This window comes from Arachis hypogaea, chromosome 19 (genome assembly GCF_003086295.3).
Source record: "Arachis hypogaea cultivar Tifrunner chromosome 19, arahy.Tifrunner.gnm2.J5K5, whole genome shotgun sequence".
Taxonomy (NCBI): Eukaryota; Viridiplantae; Streptophyta; class Magnoliopsida; order Fabales; family Fabaceae; genus Arachis; species Arachis hypogaea.
Genome location: NC_092054.1, coordinates 16,268,759 through 16,289,345, shown reverse-complemented (window position 1 = coordinate 16,289,345; position 20,587 = coordinate 16,268,759). Strand labels below are relative to the sequence as shown.

Sequence of the window (20,587 nt, the reverse complement as noted above, 5' to 3'; positions counted from 1 at the left end):
TGTTTTTCATGTCATTTTATGATGTTACTGAACCCACAATTGCATAATTTTAAAATAGGTTGAGATACTAAAATCGTTTTTGATATTTTATTATATTGACCAAAATAGTTTGTTAATGAAAAAAATATCTTTAAAATATTTTACAAGTAACAAATAACTTTTATATTCAACATATTATTTATACATTTGATCTAAAATTTTAAAAAAATATTTGGAGAATTATTTAAAAATTCACATAAAAAATACTAAAATTCGATCACTTGCAAAATAGAGGAGAAGGCATGCAGTTTTCTACAACTCGCTTCTGGCATCCGCAAGTGCCACATATAATTTAGAGTTCAATTCCATTTTGCAGGACCTTTCACTACATTTGGTTGTAAATTGCCGAAATATCACTTCATAGTTCATACCAAACTTAGGTTTAGTAATATTTATGTTTGATAAATTAAATTAAGAGTGGTTTTTAATAAACATAAGAAATAACAATTGTAATTAGTAAAATAACTTTTAAAATTTAAAAATATTATAATAGATATAAATATAAGAACTAAATTTAAAAATTAATTAATATATAAAATTATATTAGACTTTTTAATTTTGATAATTTTAAGTCAATTTTAAAAATCCCACCTTAAATGCTTTTAAAAATACTCATATCTTTTAAAAGCTACAAGCATATATATATAATTTTCCTGATTTATCAAACATATAATGAAAAACTTGTGTTTTTGAAAAGAACAACTACCTTCTTAAAAAAATTTACCAAATCAAGTTTTGATTTGCAAGCAGATATAAGTATCTTCCACCCAATTAAATCGGTTATAAATGTCAAAATTTTCTCTCTTTTTTGGGCAGATAGAGTGGGCCAGCAGATTGGTCTGCCAAAAGATGTACTTTTGTTTTTTAATGAAATTTTAAATAAAAATTTAAATTTTTAACTTTGAAAAAATAAGAATAAAAATTTCCGAACAATTAAAAGAGAAAAATATATCAAAAAAGTTATCATGGAATATACTTATTGTTTTAGTGCCACCTTTCAAAAGTTTTTTTTAGTTTAGGATTTAAGGTTTAAAAAATTAAAAAAATCAGTGCGTCCTTGATTTTGAATATCTGATCATTCGTCATGGAATAATTACTTTTCTTTTTTTCGTTAACTCTACATTCGGGAAATATATATATTTTTTAATGTGTAATTCTCGAGAACCTCATGCCCCGAGAATATAGAAAGAGGGAAGAAAATAGAACACATAACGCTAAGCTTTATGACATCAAAAACTGCTAGAGATGTTATACATTTCTAATTCGGCTTAATTCACAATAATGGGTGGGTTTAGAAGTGAACGATGCAAGATTAACTTTAAGATGGGAATATATCTCCGTATTTTTTAACATGCAAATGCAAAACAAACAAAAAATATCAAAGACAGTATATGATTTTAAAAAGGGAAAAAACATGACATGACAGAACAAAACACAATCACACAAAGTATAAACACAAAAAAATAAAATATTTTTATGTTTTGTTGAATAATAAACTGAATATAAGATATAATAAACAATAAAAAATCTAATTTACCTTATTTACCTTATTTTTCTTATTATGTTTTGTTTTATGCTTGCAAACAAATGCACCCAAAAAGGCTTGCACGTGCTTAGCTTAAGCATCAGGAAAATATAATTAACGTTTGATTAGGGTAGTGAAATAAAGGTCTATTCAATCATAAAGGATGTAATTGATAATATAGCCCCCAAAACAGGTAATAGGTATCTGCATACAGTTCAGAAAAGAGGGGGGGGGGGGGGGGGGAGAAATAAATGACAGAAGAAAGAAATAGTTGCCTTTATACTCGTTCAATTGAACTTACTACAAAAACCTGATGAGGAAAAACAACTTACAATTTATCAAGGGAAAGCATACCCTATTTGTGAATAATCTGAATGAAAATGTTACATTGTTGGAGAAGAAAGATGATAATTCATTTATTAAAAACCTCAGTTCAAGATAAGTCCTCTTCATCAAGCCACTTGAGCGTAGGCAAGACTTTGACAAGAAATGACCTGAAGTTCTCATCAGCAACCGGATTTCCTTTTGTGTCTAATTCTGTCAAGTTCAAACTCTGAAATATCAAGAAAGGCTCCCAAAATGTTGCTGCACTAATGCCGATGCTGTCTGCAAAGATTTCGAACTGGTCCCATGCAAATTCTTCAGTGTGAGACAAAGGAGAAGAACACAGGTACCTTCTTGTGTCAATAGAGTGTGATCCAATCTCATTGTACGAGATATTTAGCACTTTAAGTGACTTAAGTAATCTGAGAGGCCCCAAAGCAGTAAAACTACCCAATTTATTGTGACTCAGATTCAAACAAGACAAAAGTTGCATTGCCTCCAATCCTGTCAAAACATTCAGTATGTTGATTGTTGATAACTTTAATTCCACTATATATATATATATATATATAATGAGAAGGCATAATTCTCGAAAGTGCATCGCCAAGGATAAAATCTTATACATTTCACCATCCAAGATGGAATCAAGTTTCCATTTTGTTCTTTCACCAGATTTTGTACGCAATACAAAATAAGACCATGTTAAGTTATTAGAAAGTTATAGAAGAAAATAAATACATGGAAGTTATACCTTCAATTGATCGAAGTTGATTGTGGCTAAGGTCTAAAGTCTGAACCCATAATAAATTCTCAATCGACCCCATTCGTGACAATGAAAGATTTTGCAGTCGGAGACAGACATAACCGGCAAATGCCTCTATAGCAGTTTTCTTGTAGTGGCAGTATGGTAGTATAGAATCCCTAGATGAAGTTATCTGCAGAATGACCAAAATAGAAAGTGAAAAATTATTTGAGTGACTGAAAAAACTGACCATTTGCAAAAGAACAATTAACTGAAATTTTATGCTCTTAAAGCCTAAGCTTCTGGCTTTCCTCTGTCGCAACAATGATGGAATATACATATATCATAGTTAGTGTCGAACTTGGTAACCGGCACCTATTGGCAATGTTGAAAGCTTGGATTCGGACTGTTATACAAGCTGTTCAGTTTTGGGAAGGCAGACCTACTTGACTTTTAAGTAATCAGATGATCATCTTTTGGGAACAAATAGAAGGAAGAAAGAGTGTACAAAAAAACTATCTATTGGGTTTCTTGGCAAGCTTATCACCAGACTGCAATTTTCTGTTGAGGTGACCAAGAATGCAAAAGTGGAATCAATATAGAGAAGCAACAGAAGGCTGATGCAAACAAGAAGACGAGATGGAGAGAAAAAGTTTCAGATATCAATAAATGAGCCAACAGATGTAGGAGGAAACATCTTTTATTGGATTTCCTAATTTCAGTCGATTTTGAGAAACATCTTGACCATTTCCTAAGTTAAAGCTGATCAAACATATTTGGAGTATGGTCTATTATAAATTATACTAGAGCAAGAATAATCAAAGTAAATTTATCCATTTTAAGAACAAAATTGATAGTATAGTACTATCGCATAAATGTGAAATGCAAGTTATTTGGTATTTTTTCCTTGTTGTTCTTTGTAATGCATATTCATTGAGATTCACATATCTATTAACAAAAGTAGATGGAATTTCAAAGCATGCTTTCATGGATATTTAATACTTGAAAAACAATTACCTGACGAAGTAGCACTAGACTATGCTCATCCTTGTAATAAAGATAATGTGTTGGATCCAACCTCATCAAATCGTCATAAAGTTGAAGAATTTCTTCAGTATTAACCATATTATTAGCACGTGGAGATGGTAAGGAATCAACAGCAGTCAACAGTCTAGCAAGTGTAAGCTTTCCAATTTTACTACAAAATGCAGCAAGCATAATAATTAGAAAGAAAAATGGGTAAAAAGGATCAAAATGAAATTAGGTGGTGGCATTTCAAACCACAAAATCATCCAATTAGTGAATCAATCTTACCAGTCAATCTCTGACAACAAATCCCGAAATTGATTAATTTCATTAACAACTGCCTCCTCACATCGACCGGAAGTTGTAGGAATATGGTCAATCTCACTAGTTACTTGATCAGCAGAACAAATGGGATCCGATTCCTGAAGATGATCAAACTTTTGAAAATCGTCATCCTTCCATGAATTACTTTTTCCCTCCTGTTGCTCAACAGGCTCTGTATACGCAGTCTGTATACAGAGTTCAAAGGTCACACGAGAAGGGTGGCCATAATCATATCCACTTGAAGATACAATACCCTTAGAATGACCAAGGCTGATTTCTACAACATAAGTTTTAGAGAGTTGGACCTCCAAATTTCTAATGTCCAGATATGCGACCCAAACTTGAGCATTATTTGAGTTGTTTGTTGAAAGCGGTTTCCAAACAAGATCCCCACTTAAAAGTTCGGATTTGACATTTACTGTGGACGAATTGACACCTTCAACAGCTTGATTGAAATAAAGAATAATTGGAAGTGTCCCTGTGTTTGGTAGTGTAGAATTTAACACACATAAACCAGAACCATGAAGACATTTGTTTCCCTGTAGAGTTATATTAAATCCATGGGAAGGCCAAGATGAAACAAGTAGAGGAGCATCAATTTTCACTGTTTGATCAATAAGCCAAAGATGATAAAACCAGCCACTTTGATCATCTGGATCAGTAAAAATAGCATTGTGGACAAGTTCAAATTCCCCTTCCAAAACGTTCTCTTTAGGGAAATACCCTTCAGCCTTTCTCTTTAGCAAATTAGATAAAAGGATGCTGAAATTTTCCCAATTGGGAATGAAAAATAAAACAAATTCATCAAGAATCGCATTTTATCCAGCGAAACAGAATTATAAATTAGCTGAGCACTTAAGAATGGAGTTTAGGAGAATTGAAATGAGCCCTGAAATAAAAAACCTTTAACAAAATGCAAACATAAAATACTTCAAAAAATATAAGAAAAATATACATATACATACTGTTTATAAAGATTAAAATTTTTACAACTAACAAATACTTATATCATACCTACGATTATGCCACGCAGAGTAATTGCTAAAATTAGCACCTATCACTTCCTCCGTGTACTTCAACTCATCCTCATCTGGTCTTTTCATTAGCGCAGCAACAAACCTGAAACAAGCACCACCAATCTTAACAAATAAAAAATGAGGCATCAATTCAATTTGCATAAATGCTTTTCAATTATTTTCTTTCATTTTTGTTTTCATTTACGGAATAGAAGTTTAGATAAACTAGGAACCAGTTATCCTATCAAGATTAGGGTATGCCTTTAGTTCTTTGAGCATTTACAGATATATTTATCGATTAGGACCCACCAAAATGGTTCTCTCACAGGAAGTGAGAATGGAAGTCGCATCGTTGTGAGATATGGAACGGTTCATTACCAACTCAGCCAACCGTCTTTCAAAACAATAACGGTCATTTATAATTTCTAGTTCACTTCTAACCTATGCCGGCTAAACCCAATCAACAAAAAGAGAAGGGGGAAGAGAGAGAAGGGGGGGGGGGGGATGAACACTTTGATTAAGATCCTCTAAAGGAACTAAGGAAGACAGCATTTTTTTCTTTATAAGTAATAACAGTTTATCAATATTGATACTGATCTAGGACGACTTCTGTATTTTTCATATATTATTACTATGTCATGTATTTTCATATCGACAAGCAACATCAGAAAATCATATTGCAACACATAAAAGAACAAAGAAAAAGGAGCAGGATTTCAAACCTTCGGTAGTTCCAAGCATGGAAATTTCGAGGATCGGCCTTCTGAAAAGCATCAAGAAGTCGCAACTCTTTGTCAATGGAGGAGTGACCCTTGCTCAATACCCATTTCCTGTGATACCACGCACCGTACGACTTGAAATTTTTCCTCAGTGCATTCTCAACCTTTTAAAATTATTACTTATTAAAAACAACACTCCACCTTCAAAATTTTACTTCAATCAACCTTTTCTGTTTTGAAATGACTGGACCTATAAATTAACTCACCACCCTGAGTTCTTCATCGAGTATGGATTTAACAGTTTCAGGATCTGAGTGTGAATCAGAGAGGAAGCTTTCAACTGCGAGCTTTCTGTAATTCCAAGCTGTGTGCCATTCTGGATTGTTCTCTAGTAACTTCGCATTTCCCTCTAGAGCTTCCTTTGTATATCTGTTAAAATTAGGTTTGCCATTTTCTTTAAGAAAAAATCCAATTTGAATTGAGAATAATAGTTATCTATTATCACTGAATAAACAAGAAACAAGTGGTTTTGAAGAATTAGAAAAAGGGACTGACATGCGGTTGTGGTGATTGGCAAGGAAGTGCGACTGAAGCGATCGGAGTTTTTCTGCTTTGACTGATAGAGCTGCTGTGTCTTCTTCCTTCAAAGCATTCCGAGGACGACCGTGCATCTTTCTTTTCCTATCGAATGAGTATGGTGTATTAGTAATGGATTATTAATATAAATGAATGTGTATTTATTTTCTTCGTAACATGGATCAAGTAAATATCTACATGCACAGATACATATAAAAAGGAATCAACAATTTCTGAGAGTAAAGCCGATTGAAACTTGATAGGCTTAGTATATGCCTATATGGTATGGTATATAGGAATTGTATAGTGTAAAGAAATTGGACAGTTTAGTACAGTGCATTTTGCTATCAAAATCAATTCTCTTGGATGCAAATGAATATTGTACTCTAAATCCACGAAAAGGTAAAAAAATTCAGCCAAAATCATTGTAATTGACAGGTGCAACCATTTGATCACAAAGTTTCAGCACAAACATCATTTAGCAACAACAGAATTGATATCATGAAACAGAAATTGGAATTGCAACAAACAAGAAACGTAATTGAACCATTCAAGAGATCGTGGCAAGAACAACAAATTGGGGCAAAAAGGAAAAGGAGAAAGAAGGTGGAACATAAGAGCAGAACCGGAAGGCACGGGGCAGAACAGCAACAGGAAGAAGGCAAAAGGCGAGTCTTGAAACAATCGTCGCCGCCGCCGGAGAAGGACGAAGACGTGCCGCTGGTGTTGTTGTCACCAAAGAGGGGTTTGCACGGGATGTTGGTAGGTTAAAGGTAGGGCGGAGACTGAGCTTAACAATCAGTCTACTACTGTAAAAGTGTAAAGTTTAAATTTGGCTATGGTAGAAAATTGATTGAATATCCATTCCTACCCTCATCATTTTTTCGAAGTTTTACCAGTTTCCATAAAAAAAAAGTTATTCTTTGTTGTGATAAGGTGATGACATGGATGACCATTGATTACATTGGCGGCTGATTTTTCAAGTCAGATTGAACTTTAATGAAATTTGAAAATGATGTCTATGTATGTTTATAAATAGAGAACTTGATATGGAGTAACAATTTTTTATTATGTCGAAACTCTCTCATCTTAAATTTAATGCTCTTAATATATCTGGAAACAATTATTTATCATAGATATTAGATGCTAAAATCCATCTTGATTCAATGGATCTTGAAAATACCATTAAGGCTGAAAATAATGCATCCCAAAAAGGTAAAACTAAAGTCATGATTTTTCTTCGTCGTCATCTTGACGAAGGATTGAAAAATGAATATCTCACATTAAAAGATCCTGCAGATCTTTGGAAAGACCTTGAAGAAAGGTATAATCATCAAAAGACTGTGATACTTCCTCAAGCCCGATATGAATGGACGCACTTGCGTTTACAGGATTTTAAATTCATAAATGAATATAATTCTGCAATGTTTCGAATCACCTCACGAATGAAATTATGTGGGGAAAAGATAACTGATAATAATATATTAGAAAAAAATTTCTCAACCTTCCATGCCTCGAATGTGCTCCTGCAGCAGCAGTATCGAGAAAAGTGATTTAAAAAATATTCTGAGTTAATTTCTTGCCTTTTTGTTGCTGAACGCAACAATGAGTTGCTCTTAAAAAATCATGAAGCGCGCCCAGCTAGCGCTGCCCTATTTCCTGAAGTAAATGTGGCAAATTACCCCAAAAGAGGTAAATGACAAGGTTTTAGTAACAAGAAAAATTATGGAAGGAAGATGAATTATGTTCAAAAAAGATGATCTCACCAGAAGTGGAATAAAGAAAGAAATATTGGGCAAAATAAATCAATAGAGGATAAGTGTTTCCATTGTGGTGGAAAGGCCATTGCCCATTGGTCACGTACCTGTTGTACCCAAGGCACCTAGTCGATCTTTATCCAGCATCTTTGAAAAAAAACGACAAAGGAAAGGAGACGAATTTCGTTTCAAATGATGTTGCTGAAAATTCCACCGCTACTCATTATGATGTATCTGATTTCTTTGAGGACCCTGAAAAAAATATTAGTCATTTGATCAATGATGGAATAGCTTAATATGTGAAATTGTTAAGTATCAATATAAATAAATAATGTAAAGAACTTATTGTTAAGTTTTATTTTCTATGTATTTAAGTTTCAAATATGATGTATATAAATAATAAAATATTAATGTTTATAAATTTTGAAATTATTAAACGTGTCAAGTTTTAAAATAAAATTTTAGTATATGACATTATGTGCAGTGTTTCTTAGAAAAATAATTCCAATCAAGAATTCAATTTAACTATGCATACTACTCATTTTATTATTATTATCTGTCTTTGAAAAAAATGGCAAGGATATATAATGAAGATGTGTGCCTTGTGGGTAGTGCAAGTTCGCACACCATTCTCAAAAGTGATATATATATATATTTTACCCATCTTGTGCCAAAAGAAGAATATGTTAATACTATTATTGGCTCAGGTAATGTGATAGAAGGCTCCGGAAGAGCTATAATTTTGTTTCCTGGAGGAACAAAATTCATAATAAATAATGCACTATTATCTACCAAGTCTCTGAGGAACTTGTTGAGTTTCAAAGATATTCGTCGAAATGGATATCATATTGAAACAATGAATGAGGGAAATCATGAGTATTTATGTATCACAACTCATGATTTAAATAAAAAGATTATATTAGAAAAGTTACCCTTACTTTCATCTGTGTTGTATTATACAAAAATTAGTGCAATTGAATCACATGCCATTGTAAACCAGAAGTTTAATAGCGCAAATGAATTCATAACTTGGCACGACCGATTGGGTCATCTGGGAACAACCATGATGAGGAGAATTATTGAAAACTCACATGAACATTCACTAAAGAATCAGAAGATTCTTAAATCTAGTGAATTTAGTGAATTTTGTTGTGCTGCATGTTCTCAAGGGAAGTTAATATTAAGGCCATCACAAGTAAAGATTGGATTTGAGTCCTCTGAACTCCTAGAAATGATTCAAGGCGATATATGTGGACCTATTCATCCACTATGTGGATCTTTTAGATATTTTATGGTCCTAATAGACGCATCTTCGAGATGGTCTCATGTGTGCTTATTGTCTTCTTGCAACCTAGCGTTTGCGAGATTACTGGCTCAAATTATTCGATTAAAAGTACAATTTCTAGAAAATCCAATCAAAGCAATTCGTCTTGATAATGCTAGTGAATTTACTTCCCAAGCCTTTGATACTTATTGTATGGCTAATGGAATAAGTGTTGAACATCCAGTAGCTCATGTTCACACACAAAATGTGTTAGCAGAATCACTTATTAAGCGCCTCCAATTAATTGCTAGACCCTTACTTATGAGAACAAATCTCCCAACCTCGATTTGGGGCATGCTATTTTACATGCCGCAGCACTTATTCGTTTGAGGCCAACGAGTTACCATCAATTCTCTCATATGTAATTAGCTTTTGTCCAGCAGCCAAATGTTTCCCATTTAAGAATATTCGGGTGTGCGATATATGTTCCCATTGCACCACCTAATCGCACCAAAATAGGACCCCAAAGAAAATTGGGGATATATGTTGGATATGATTCTCCCTCTATAGTAAGGTATCTTGAGATACAAACTGGGGATGTATTTAAATTCCGGTTTGCGGATTATCATTTTGATGAATCAAAATTTTCAACATTAAGGGGAGAGAATAAGCTTTCTGAAAAGGAACTTAATTGGAATGCATCATCCTTGATGCATTTAGATCCTCGATCAGGGTAATGTGAACTAGAAGTTCAAAAGATTATATATTTGCAAAGAATAGCAAATGAATTGCCTGATGCATTTTCCGATACAAAGAGGATAACCAAATCTTATATATCAGCGGAAAATGCCCCAATTCGAATTGATGTCCCAGTTGGACAAATTGCCACCGAAGCAAATACACGCCAGAAGCGTGGCAGACCTGTCGGTTCCAAAGACAAAAATTCTCGAAAGAGAAAACAGGTAAATACTATTTCTGTTGAAAAAGACATAGTAAAGACACCTGCAGTTGTCCAAAATTCTGATATAGTTTTAATGCCAAAAGACGTTCAGGTACCTGAAAATTGTGAAAATAACGAGATCTCGATAAATTATGTCTTTACAGGAGAGAAATGGGACCGAAATAAGACAATTGTCAATAAAATATTTGCATATAATGTGGCATTAAATATCATGCATGAAAGTAAGGATCTTGAGCCAAGATCAGTCGAAGAATGTCGACAAAAAAATGATTGGCCAAAATGGGAAGAAGCCATGAAGGCTGAATTAGACTCACTTGCAAAACGTGAAGTCTTTGGACCTGTAGTCCGTACACCTGAAGATGTAAAACCTGTTGGATACCGATGGGTATTTTGTGAGAAAACGAAATGAGAAAAATGAAGTTGTGCGCTACAAAACCCGACTTGTGGCACAAGGTTTTTCACAAAGGTCCGGTATAGATTATGAAGAAACGTATTCCCTGTAGTGGATGCGATAACATTACGTTATTTGGTCAATTTATCTGCATATCATAAACTGCATATGCATTTAATGGATGTGGTAACAGCCTACTTATACGGCTCATTAGATCGTGATATCTATATGAAAGTCCCTGAAGGACTAAAGATATCTAAACCATCCAATGAATATTCACAGGGGTTATACTCAGTCAATTTGCAAAGATCTTTATACGGTCTAAAGCAATTTGGACGAATGTGGTATAATCGTCTTACTGAGTATCTGGCCAAAAATGGATTTAAGAATGATGATATCTGTCTGTGTGTTTTCATAAAGAAATCTGTATCTGGATTTATTATAATTGCTGTGTACGTTGATGATTTAAATATCATTGGAACTCCTGAAGAGATTCCAACAATTATAAAAACTCTAAAAGAAGAGTTTGGGATGAAAGATCTTGGAAAGACTAAATTTTGTCTCGGCCTGCAGATCGAGCATACAAAAAATGGGATTTTTATTCATCAAACAACATACACAGAAAAGATCTTGAAGAGATTTTATATGGATAAGTCGCATCCATTAAGTACTCCAATGATTGTAAGATCTTTAGATGTGAAAAATGATCAATTCCATCCTAAAGAAGAGAATAAAGATATCCTTGGTCCTGAAGTACCGTATCTTGGTGCCATTGGAGCACTAATGTATCTTGCTAATAATACACGACCTGATATATCATTTGCTGTGAATTTTCTAGAAAGATATAGTTCCTCTCCAACCAGAAGACATTGGAGTGGAATCAAACAAAGCTTTCGATATCTTCATGGAACGGTTGATATGGGATTGTTTTATCCATATGAATCCAAGTCACTATTAGTTGGCTATACAGATGCTGGATACTTGTCTGATCCACATAAAGAGAGATCTCAAACAGGATACCTATTCACATATGGTGGTACAGCTATATCATGGAGGTCCAGGAAACAGACGATTGTTGCAACATCCTCTAATCATGCTGAAATACTAGCGATACATAAAGTAAGTCGCGAGTGTTTTTAGCTCAGGAGTTTGATCCAATATATCTTATCATCATGTGGACTGATTGATCATAAGATAGCTCCAACTGTCCTGTTTAAAGATAATATAGCATGCATTACTCAACTTAAAGGCGGATACATCAAAGGTGATAGAACTAAGCATATTTCTCCCAAATTCTTCTTCACCCATGATCTTCAAAATCAAGGGACAATTGATGTCCAACAGATCTGGTCAAGTGACAATCTGGCAGATTTATTCACAAAGTCACTCCCAAAATCCTCCTTTGAAGGATTAGTACATGAGATTGAGATGCGCCGATTTCGAGACATTAAATGACGTCGACAAGAGGAGAAGATTGTACTCTTTTTTCCTTGGTCAGGTTTTTTTTCCATTGGGTTTTTCTTGACAAGGTTTTTAATGAGGTAGTCCCTATCACAAAGGATATTGTACTCTTTTTCCTCCACTAAAGTTTTTTCCCACTGAATTTTTCTTTAGTAAGATTTTAACGAGGCATAATCTTGAATGGTCATCCAAGAGGGAGTGTTGTGATAAGGTAATGATGTGGATGACCATTGATTACATGGGCGGCTGATTTTTCCAAGCCAGGCTGAACTTTAATGAAGTTTGAAAATGATGCCGATGTATGCCTATAAATAGAAAACCTGATATGAAGTAATACACACAGCAATAATCAAATAAATTCTCTCTCTTTACGTTCCAATTTTACTAAATACTTCTCTCTCTTTATATATATATATATATATATATATATATATATATATATATATATATATATATATATATATTACAACATATAATATTAGTAAATATATATATGAATTATTATTATTGAGCTAAGTATATTAATACTAGAGTCTTCTATTTATACATCTTTATTTTATATTTAGTATATCTTTATTTATTTTACAACATTCTTTTCGATTTTGATATTTAACTTTATGAGATTGATTAATCTATTTGTCAATAATCTCTCTTTAAAATATATTTATATGACACATTAATTATTAATATATTTTTTATTTAATTTTTATAAGTAAAAATAATTTAAAAATTATTAATATTTCTTAATTTTACACAATAAACTTAGTTAATGTATTTAAAAGATAATAAAAAAATTAAATGGTATTAATAATTATTCTTAAAAGACAATGAGACTTCTAATAAAAAAATTGTCAATCTTAGTTAATTTTTAATAGATAAATTAACAATTTAATATGTCATATAGGCTTATTCTATTAACACAGAGAGAAAATATTAATAAAAAAACTAATAAATCTCATAAAAATAAAGATCAAAAACTGAAAAAAAAAATTTTTTTTTGTTGAGAATGTTGTTATTTTTTAAGATAATTGTTAGAGCTATTTAAAATTTTTCTCTAAAAAAATTGTACATGTGTTTAAAAATTAAAATTATATATTATTATTATTATTATTATTATTATTATTATTATTATTATTATTATTATTATTTGCTTAACTTTAAATTTGGCGTATTTAATATATTTATGTTCAAAATTCACGTCACAAACTTATAGAAGGGTTGATGAATTGAGTTTGAATTGATTTACAAGTTAATCTCACTTATTAGTTCTAATTAAGGATTTTAGTAGTGTCTCAAATTTTATTGCATATTTTTTATTTTATTCTTTAATTATTTTTTATTTTTTATTTAAATAAATTCAACTTTTAAATTTTTTAATTTATTTACATATATTTTTATGCAATTCTTTTTTTTTTTTATATATATAGATATTTCAAACCCTAAATTTCAAAGTAGTCTTGAAGTTACATTCGAATCTCGTAGTAGCCCTTCAAGTTAATAATTACTTATATTCATCCTTGAAGTTGCACTTCGAAATCCAGAGTTGTTCTTCAACCAATTTCCATCAACAAGCGTCATTGGAAAGCTGATGTGAACTTGTTTCTGACACGTTGGCAAGATAATAGGTAACTGATGTGGAGGACGAAACTTTTCTATGACAATTTAGTCCTTAAACAAATTTTAAAAACCCTAATCCCCAAATTTGCTTCAGACCTTCTCTTATTAATTGTTCTTCACCAAGAGAAAATGATGCTGATGACGAAGCCTTCCTCTATCAATGGCATCCAGCCTGATGGTATGATGCCTAGGTAATTAACTAACTAGGTTTCAATTTCAATTTCAATTCCAATTCCATTTTACGATTCATCAATTTTTCAATCTGATTTCTATAACTGCCAGTGACACTTTCTTTGAAGTGGCGCACGATGCATTCAACATTTTCTTCAGCAAGAGAAGATCCGGCAAGCACATTCCTCATGCCGTCTTCGTCGATCTGGATCCAACTGTCATCGATGAAGTCAGAGCCGGCACCTACTGCCAGCTCTTCCACCCAGATCAGCTTATCTCCGGCATGGAGGACGCCGTAAACAATTTCGTCAAGGAACACTACACCGTCAGCAAGGAGATCGTCGACCTCTACCTTGATCATGTTTGCAAGCTCGCCAACAACTGCACCAGCCTTCAGGGCTTCCTCGTTTTCGACACCATCGATGGCGATACTGGCTCCGACCAGGTTCCCTCCTCCTTGAGCATCTCTCTGTCAATTACGGCAAGAAGTCCAAGCTCAGCTTCACCATCTATCTTTCCCGTTAGGTATTATTTGAAGATTTATTGTTCAAGAATTTACCTTATGTGTTCTATTCTCTAATCCTTACTTTAGGGTTTGTTTTTCCTGAAAATAACAGTGTTGTTTTCTCCTTTCTAATTTTTTATTTCAGGTTTGGACGGCTCTTGTAGAGCCATACAACAATGTTCTTTCCAATCATGCACACTGATGTCACTGTGCTCTTAGACAATGAAGCCATCTATAATATTTGCAGGAGGGCCCTTGATATCTCAAAGCAACGCTATTAAAAAGTAACAAAGAGAAAAAAAAGGTCTTTATTTGTGTTTTGGGAGGAAGAGAAATGATGAGTTAGGAAAGGACTAATGTACTTACGCAAATAAAACGACGTCGTCTAGCATAATTTAGGTGCCAAACCAAATACTACATCGTTTAGGCTTGCCAACGTGTTAGAAACCTGTTTACATCAGCTTTTCGATGGTATTTTATTGACGGAAATTGCCTGAAGGATGTCTCTGAGTCTCGGAGTGCAACTTCAAGAATGAATATGAATAACTATTAATTTGAGGAACCACTATAAGACTCGAATGTAATTTTAGGGACCACTTTAAAACTTAACTCGATATTTTATTATTTTCAGCAATTTGTAGAGAATTTTATTCATTTACACCAACACCATGTGAACAGTAAACACAAAGACATTAGAAAGAAGGGGAAACAAAATTTTAATATAGAGTTACAACGTAATATTTTTAAATATATTGTCTTTTTGTTTTTCTAAAATATAAAAATTATTTAGCAAAAAACAAAATTAAAGGGTATAATTTTAAATTTAATTTTTTATTTTTTAAGATAAAAAATTAGTAGGTTCGATTTTAATATTTTAAGTTTTTTCAATTTTTAAAAAGTGAAATCACTGATATGAACTTTAAAAATATTTAATTTTTGAAAACAGAAATTAGAAGGTCTAATTTTAATATTATAATTTTTAATTTTTAGTTTCTCAAAACAAAAGCTAATCTAACAATTTGTAATATTATACCATTTTTAACTTTTTCAACACAAAATTGGATCTACTAAGTTGTGAAATGGCTTATATCACTGCAATACACTTTAAAATGAACATATGTGTGCATTACATCTTTTTTTTTCTCATAAAAAATTACTTTCCGAAAAGAAGCTAGGAGCACCAATAATTTTAAAAGAATATATATATATATATATATATATATATATATATATACATATATATAGAATGGATATTTTCATTCAAATTTTAATAATATTATAAATACATAAAATATACAATTTAAAAAACTATATATAAAATGACATTATAAAAAATAGAAGGGTTATAACTACATATATTATATGTTATGTTTAGTGGTCATTATATATGAGAACAAAATTTTTTTTTAATTTTTTGTAATGCCTAAAAGATCCTAGGTAAAAAAACTAAAATAAAAAAAATCAACGAACTCATATTAATATTAAGTTAATTTATCAATTTTATATTTTAATAAACTAAGATTTTATTGTTGAACTCACAAGTTAAAAATCTAAATAAAAGTCCAAAATAAATCTCCCTATAAAACTTGAGAGGGATTCTATTATGGATCCCGCTAAGAAGACAATGGACTATTTGTACAATGTGTATAATGGGCTATTGAGTTACAAAATGAACATCCCCTATACTATCTAGAATAACTATCTGAATACTAGTGATAATAAACATCTTCCCAAAAGCTTAAACTGATTTTGGGGTTCACCAAAGATTGAACTCTTGACCTTTCGGATCTAGCGCTCTAATACCATGTCATGATACCACTCATCCCAAAAATTTCAGTTGATGAAAAAAGGTAACACTAATGATTATATCTTTAATACTCCCTAAACCTCCATTGTACACATTGTATAAATATTTCATTGGCTCCTCATACTTTTCCTTCTATTATTGATAAATTCAAAGATTTTTTTCTCAAAAAAATATATACATGTATGACACATAATTTAATACTTATTGAATGATATAATAATTTTATTAGCATTAGAATTTATTTTTTTTAATATATATTATGCATAGTCTTTGTTCTATGTCCTTTTTATGATATTTTTAAATTCATTTGTAGATAATTAAATATCACTTTTTAACCAAATATATTTTCTCCAATTTTTTCTTCTTTTTTTTTTCTGATAAACTACCATTTCTGTCCATAAATATTTAAAATGCCGACAAATGTACTAAAAAAACTGACTTTATACCCATAAAAAATGAATTTTGATTGACAAAACTACCCAAACTTTAAAAAATTATTAAAACTCTCTAAGGTATCCTTTTTAACCTAATCTATCCTATTTTCAATCTCTATCTCTTCACTACCACTAGAAATGGCAAAAAAAATTCGCACTCGCAGATATCCGTGGAGATTACCCATAACAGAAAAGTTAACAGAAATTTGTAAAATTCTTTCGGAGATGAAAGTCTGCTATTGTGAATAATTGGAGATGGGGGCAAAAATTGAGGTGCTCACTCTGCTGAGACCCGCAAAAAATCTTTTACTTACATGTCTTTAAATATAAGTTATGTATGTAACCCTAATTTATTTTATTTTAATTTATATGTTGAAAATTTTATGTGTATGTTATTATGTTAAATTTCTGTTTGAATTATGCTTGATTTGATATATTTAGTTGAATTATATTGGATTTTATTATGATTATGTTAATTTTTTTTTTAATTTAAAACTTAATATCCATAGATACCTACGGGTATCTATCTCCCCTAGAGAGAAATAAACAAGGATCTGTAATGAAGATGAGACAAGAAAAGAGAACATTTTAATATTTTACTAAACAGAAACGGGAGACGGATCCTAACTACCAATTTCTATCCATGTTCCACGACTATCTTTATATATATCTCTCTCAATCTTCTTATATATCTTTGACTCCCTTTAATTCTTATTGATTAGAGATTTCATATTTATTTATATTCAACAAGGATAATGTAATTCAAATGAATAGAATAGAACTTGGATAAAAAAAAAAAACCAATAACAAGAACAATGTATGTTGAGGATAAAAATTGAAAGAGAAAAGATTTAAATGATGGTGGTAAAAAGTTGGGAATCAGGGTGATGGTGAAGGAATAAGAATTGGGAATGGAGTAAGTTAGGTTAGAAAATGTAGTTTAAAATTTTTTTAACTTCTGATAATTTTGTCAATCGAAATCCATTTTTCATAGAAACAGTAATTTACTCCTTTTTCATATTCTATGTTTTTATCCTTTTTTTTGTTCCGCTTTTTTATTCATATTTTTTTTATCTATTTTTTATTTTTTCATAATTCTTTTTTTTTCTCTTCCTTAAGATCCGTTACATATATAGAGTAAATTATTAAAAATGACCATGAAAGATTATAATATTAATAAATTTGACCATAAAATAATTAAAATTAACTTGTAATCATAAAAGATGAACTTTAATAGATAAAATTATCAAAATCCTAAAAATACTATTAAAATTTTTTAAATTATACCTTTTTTTATGAGAGACCGGGTCCAAACCCTAAAGAAAAAAGAGAAAAAACACAGATGAGGCACTCAAACGCCCCTAATTCTAAATAAACTTGAAACATCCATAGCTAAAGCATAAAGAGTATCTGGTGGTGCTGTATCAAGAAGGTGAAGACCGACAGGGAGGTCTTGACCTTTCTTGGACAAAATATCAGCAACTGTATTGGCTTCGCGAAGAGTGTGGGTGAACTCAACTACCTGAATTCTGCTATTGAGAATATTGATATCAGACAAAAAGTTATGACAAGGATGATGGGATGGGCATCTATTCTTCACAAAATTAATTGCCATACAAGAATCAGATTTGATGATTACATGTTGTATTTCCTTTGCACAAGCAATCTGTAGTCCTTTGACAATACTCCATAGCCCGGCATGCATGATTGAATAACTTCCTAGGTTGCATGAAAAGCCACAACAAATCTGCTCGAACTGTCTCTAAAAATACCAACAAACGATGCATTATTTGTCTAGAAAAAAAAGAGCCATCAACATTCAGTTTTAGTCTCTATTCTGTGGGAGGAGACCAACGAATAAGGCGTTCATGGGATGGAATGCTCCTCTTTGTAGCAAGGCAGCTTCTAGTAACTCTTTGGATTTTAGAAGTTCGGAATTTGATGTTGTCTGAGGCAACAGATGGAAGAAGGAATTTTTTCTCAAAAATGATATTATTTCGATAAAATTAGAGAGAAAAGATAGCAACTCCAAATAAGCAAGGCCAATCATTGTTTTGAGCCAAATTGTTGATGAGCTAGTCACGATGGTTTAGAATAAAGAAATTTAGTACCGAATTGGGAGGAAGGAAAGAAATGGAGAGAAGAGAAGAAAAGAAGGTGAGTGAAACAGGGCAATCCACGCGTGCGCGTCATGTGTGCGTAAGCGTGGATTGATAAAATGGAAGCGACGCGTACGCGTGCAGTGCGCGTACGCGTGCATGGCAAAGCAGAGAGTCGACGCGGACGCGCAAGGTACGCGTTCGCGTGCCCTAGGGCACCAAGTTGGCACACTTCAGGCACAACTCTCGGGTGAATGTATGGACGGGTGGAAAAACTCAATCCACGCGTACGCGTACATGGCGCGTCTGCGTGGATGGTCGAAAATGCTTGAGGTGCGCGCACGCGTGGGTTGGTGCTCTATTTTTCAAAAAAATTTTCTATGTTTTTGCACCAAACCAAGCATTCCCAACCCCCAAACAACTACCGAAACATCACAAAACCTTATTTGACCTACTAGACTCCCAATTAAACTCAACTAATCAAACAAAACATGAAATTAAATCTAAATTACCAATATTTACAAAGAGGAAAAGGGAAAGATGTTACCATGGTGGGTTGTCTCCCACCTAGCACTTTTGTTTATTGTCCTTAAGTTGGACTTATGGGGAGCTCTTCATCAAGGTGGCTTGTGCTTGAATCCATCCTGGAACATCCACCAATACTTGGACTTCCATTGTGCTTCATCATTCAAAGTTAATAACTCCAAGCTTTGATAGAGTTCTTCACAAACCATAGGCTCCCAAAGTTGATCTTCCTTGTGCGATCCGGGATCCCACACTTTGTTTTCACACCCGTCCTTGAGTTGATCATGGTGGTTTCCTCCGGGTGGCAAGAGAGATGAATTCTCATGGAAGTACTAAACTATCCTCCTAGACCCATCCAATTGAGCACTAGTCCAACCTTTACTCCTTGAAGCTTCAACCATAATGAGCCTTGATTTGCAACGCCAACCACGAAACATCTTTCTTTTACGCTTCATCCCACAAAGCATCCTAAGTTGACCATCCGTTTCAAGCAAGCCATATTCAAGTGGGATAATAAAGATAATAGAAATGAGTTTCATCCACTCAAATGAAGGTGTAGATGGCAACCTAGGCAAAGGTGATTCCAAGGGTCTTGCTAAAGCATATTCAATTCCCATCCTCCTTTTTCTAAAGATCTCCACCTCTCCACAAGATCTCTTAATTTCAATCCTTTGTTCAACAATTTTATCTAAACATTTTTCCTTACTCAAATCATAAATGGGAGGGTGAGAGACATTTACCTCCACATTGCTTTCTATTTCATCGAGAGAAGGTTCTTCATCCTCAAAGGATTCTTCACCACTAAGACTTGATGCTTGATCTTCATCACCAAGGGGACTCAATTCTTGCTGTATTCCATCCAATTCTTCATAAGAGATATGCCTTGGAGGTTGTGCACATTCCTTCTTAGCATCAAGTTCAATAATTTTGGAGTGGTTTTCTTCAATCTTAGACTCCCAAGGTGGTTCTGTATTTCCTAAGTCTTCAACCACTTCTTCCTCTTGTTCAATAATCTCTACCTCCTCCTCTTGTTGTATTTCTTACTTTAACTCCTCTCCTTCTCCTTGGAGCTTCAAGTTCACTCCTTCACTAAGCTCCTTGGTTGCTTCTCCATATTCCACAATGGAAGTGCCTTGATCGCATAGGCTTAGGCGGGATGAGATTATGTTGCCAATGGTTTCTACCATGATGGCCATTTTTGCTCTTAACTCCTCAAAATTCTTTTCATTCTCCTCGTGTTGCCTTAAGATATGAGATTCAAGATCTCTTAATTCTAGCATAGAGGCTTCATCGGGGGGTGATGG

The 20,587-nt window shown here is 32.7% G+C and overlaps 1 protein-coding gene and 1 pseudogene across 2 annotated transcripts; one reads left to right on the top strand and one right to left on the bottom strand.

The window, feature by feature from the left end:
• Positions 1-1,713: 1,713 nt before the first annotated feature.
• On the bottom strand, positions 1,714-7,294 carry LOC112779676 (geranylgeranyl transferase type-2 subunit alpha 1). Of its 2 annotated transcripts, none has more exons than XM_025824013.3 (9): positions 6,918-7,294; positions 6,271-6,396; positions 5,982-6,144; positions 5,719-5,879; positions 4,995-5,099; positions 3,945-4,742; positions 3,648-3,828; positions 2,640-2,823; positions 1,714-2,392 (listed from the first exon to the last, which is right to left on the bottom strand). In XM_025824013.3, the coding sequence occupies exons 2-9, from the start codon at positions 6,384-6,386 to the stop codon at positions 1,998-2,000; spliced, it is 2,103 nt and encodes a 700-aa protein (XP_025679798.1). In that variant the 5' UTR covers positions 6,387-6,396; positions 6,918-7,294; the 3' UTR covers positions 1,714-1,997. The 2 variants fall into 2 exon arrangements, with proteins under 2 accessions (XP_025679798.1, XP_029151208.1); XM_029295375.2 differs by having other exon boundaries at positions 5,719-5,826; positions 6,918-7,119.
• Positions 7,295-13,880: 6,586 nt separating this feature from the next.
• On the top strand, positions 13,881-14,699 carry LOC112777995 (tubulin alpha-5 chain-like; annotated as a pseudogene).
• Positions 14,700-20,587: the final 5,888 nt, after the last annotated feature.

Coding starts and splice junctions, on each gene's coding strand:
- LOC112779676 (XM_025824013.3), bottom strand. CDS start 6,386: ATGCACGGTCGTCCTCGGAATGCTTTGAAGGAAGAAGACACAGCAGCT. Junction 3,829..3,944: donor TTGTTGTCAGAGATTGACTG/GTAAGATTGATT, acceptor TGCATTTTGTAG/TAAAATTGGAAAGCTTACAC. Junction 2,824..3,647: donor GTCTAGTGCTACTTCGTCAG/GTAATTGTTTTT, acceptor GTCATTCTGCAG/ATAACTTCATCTAGGGATTC.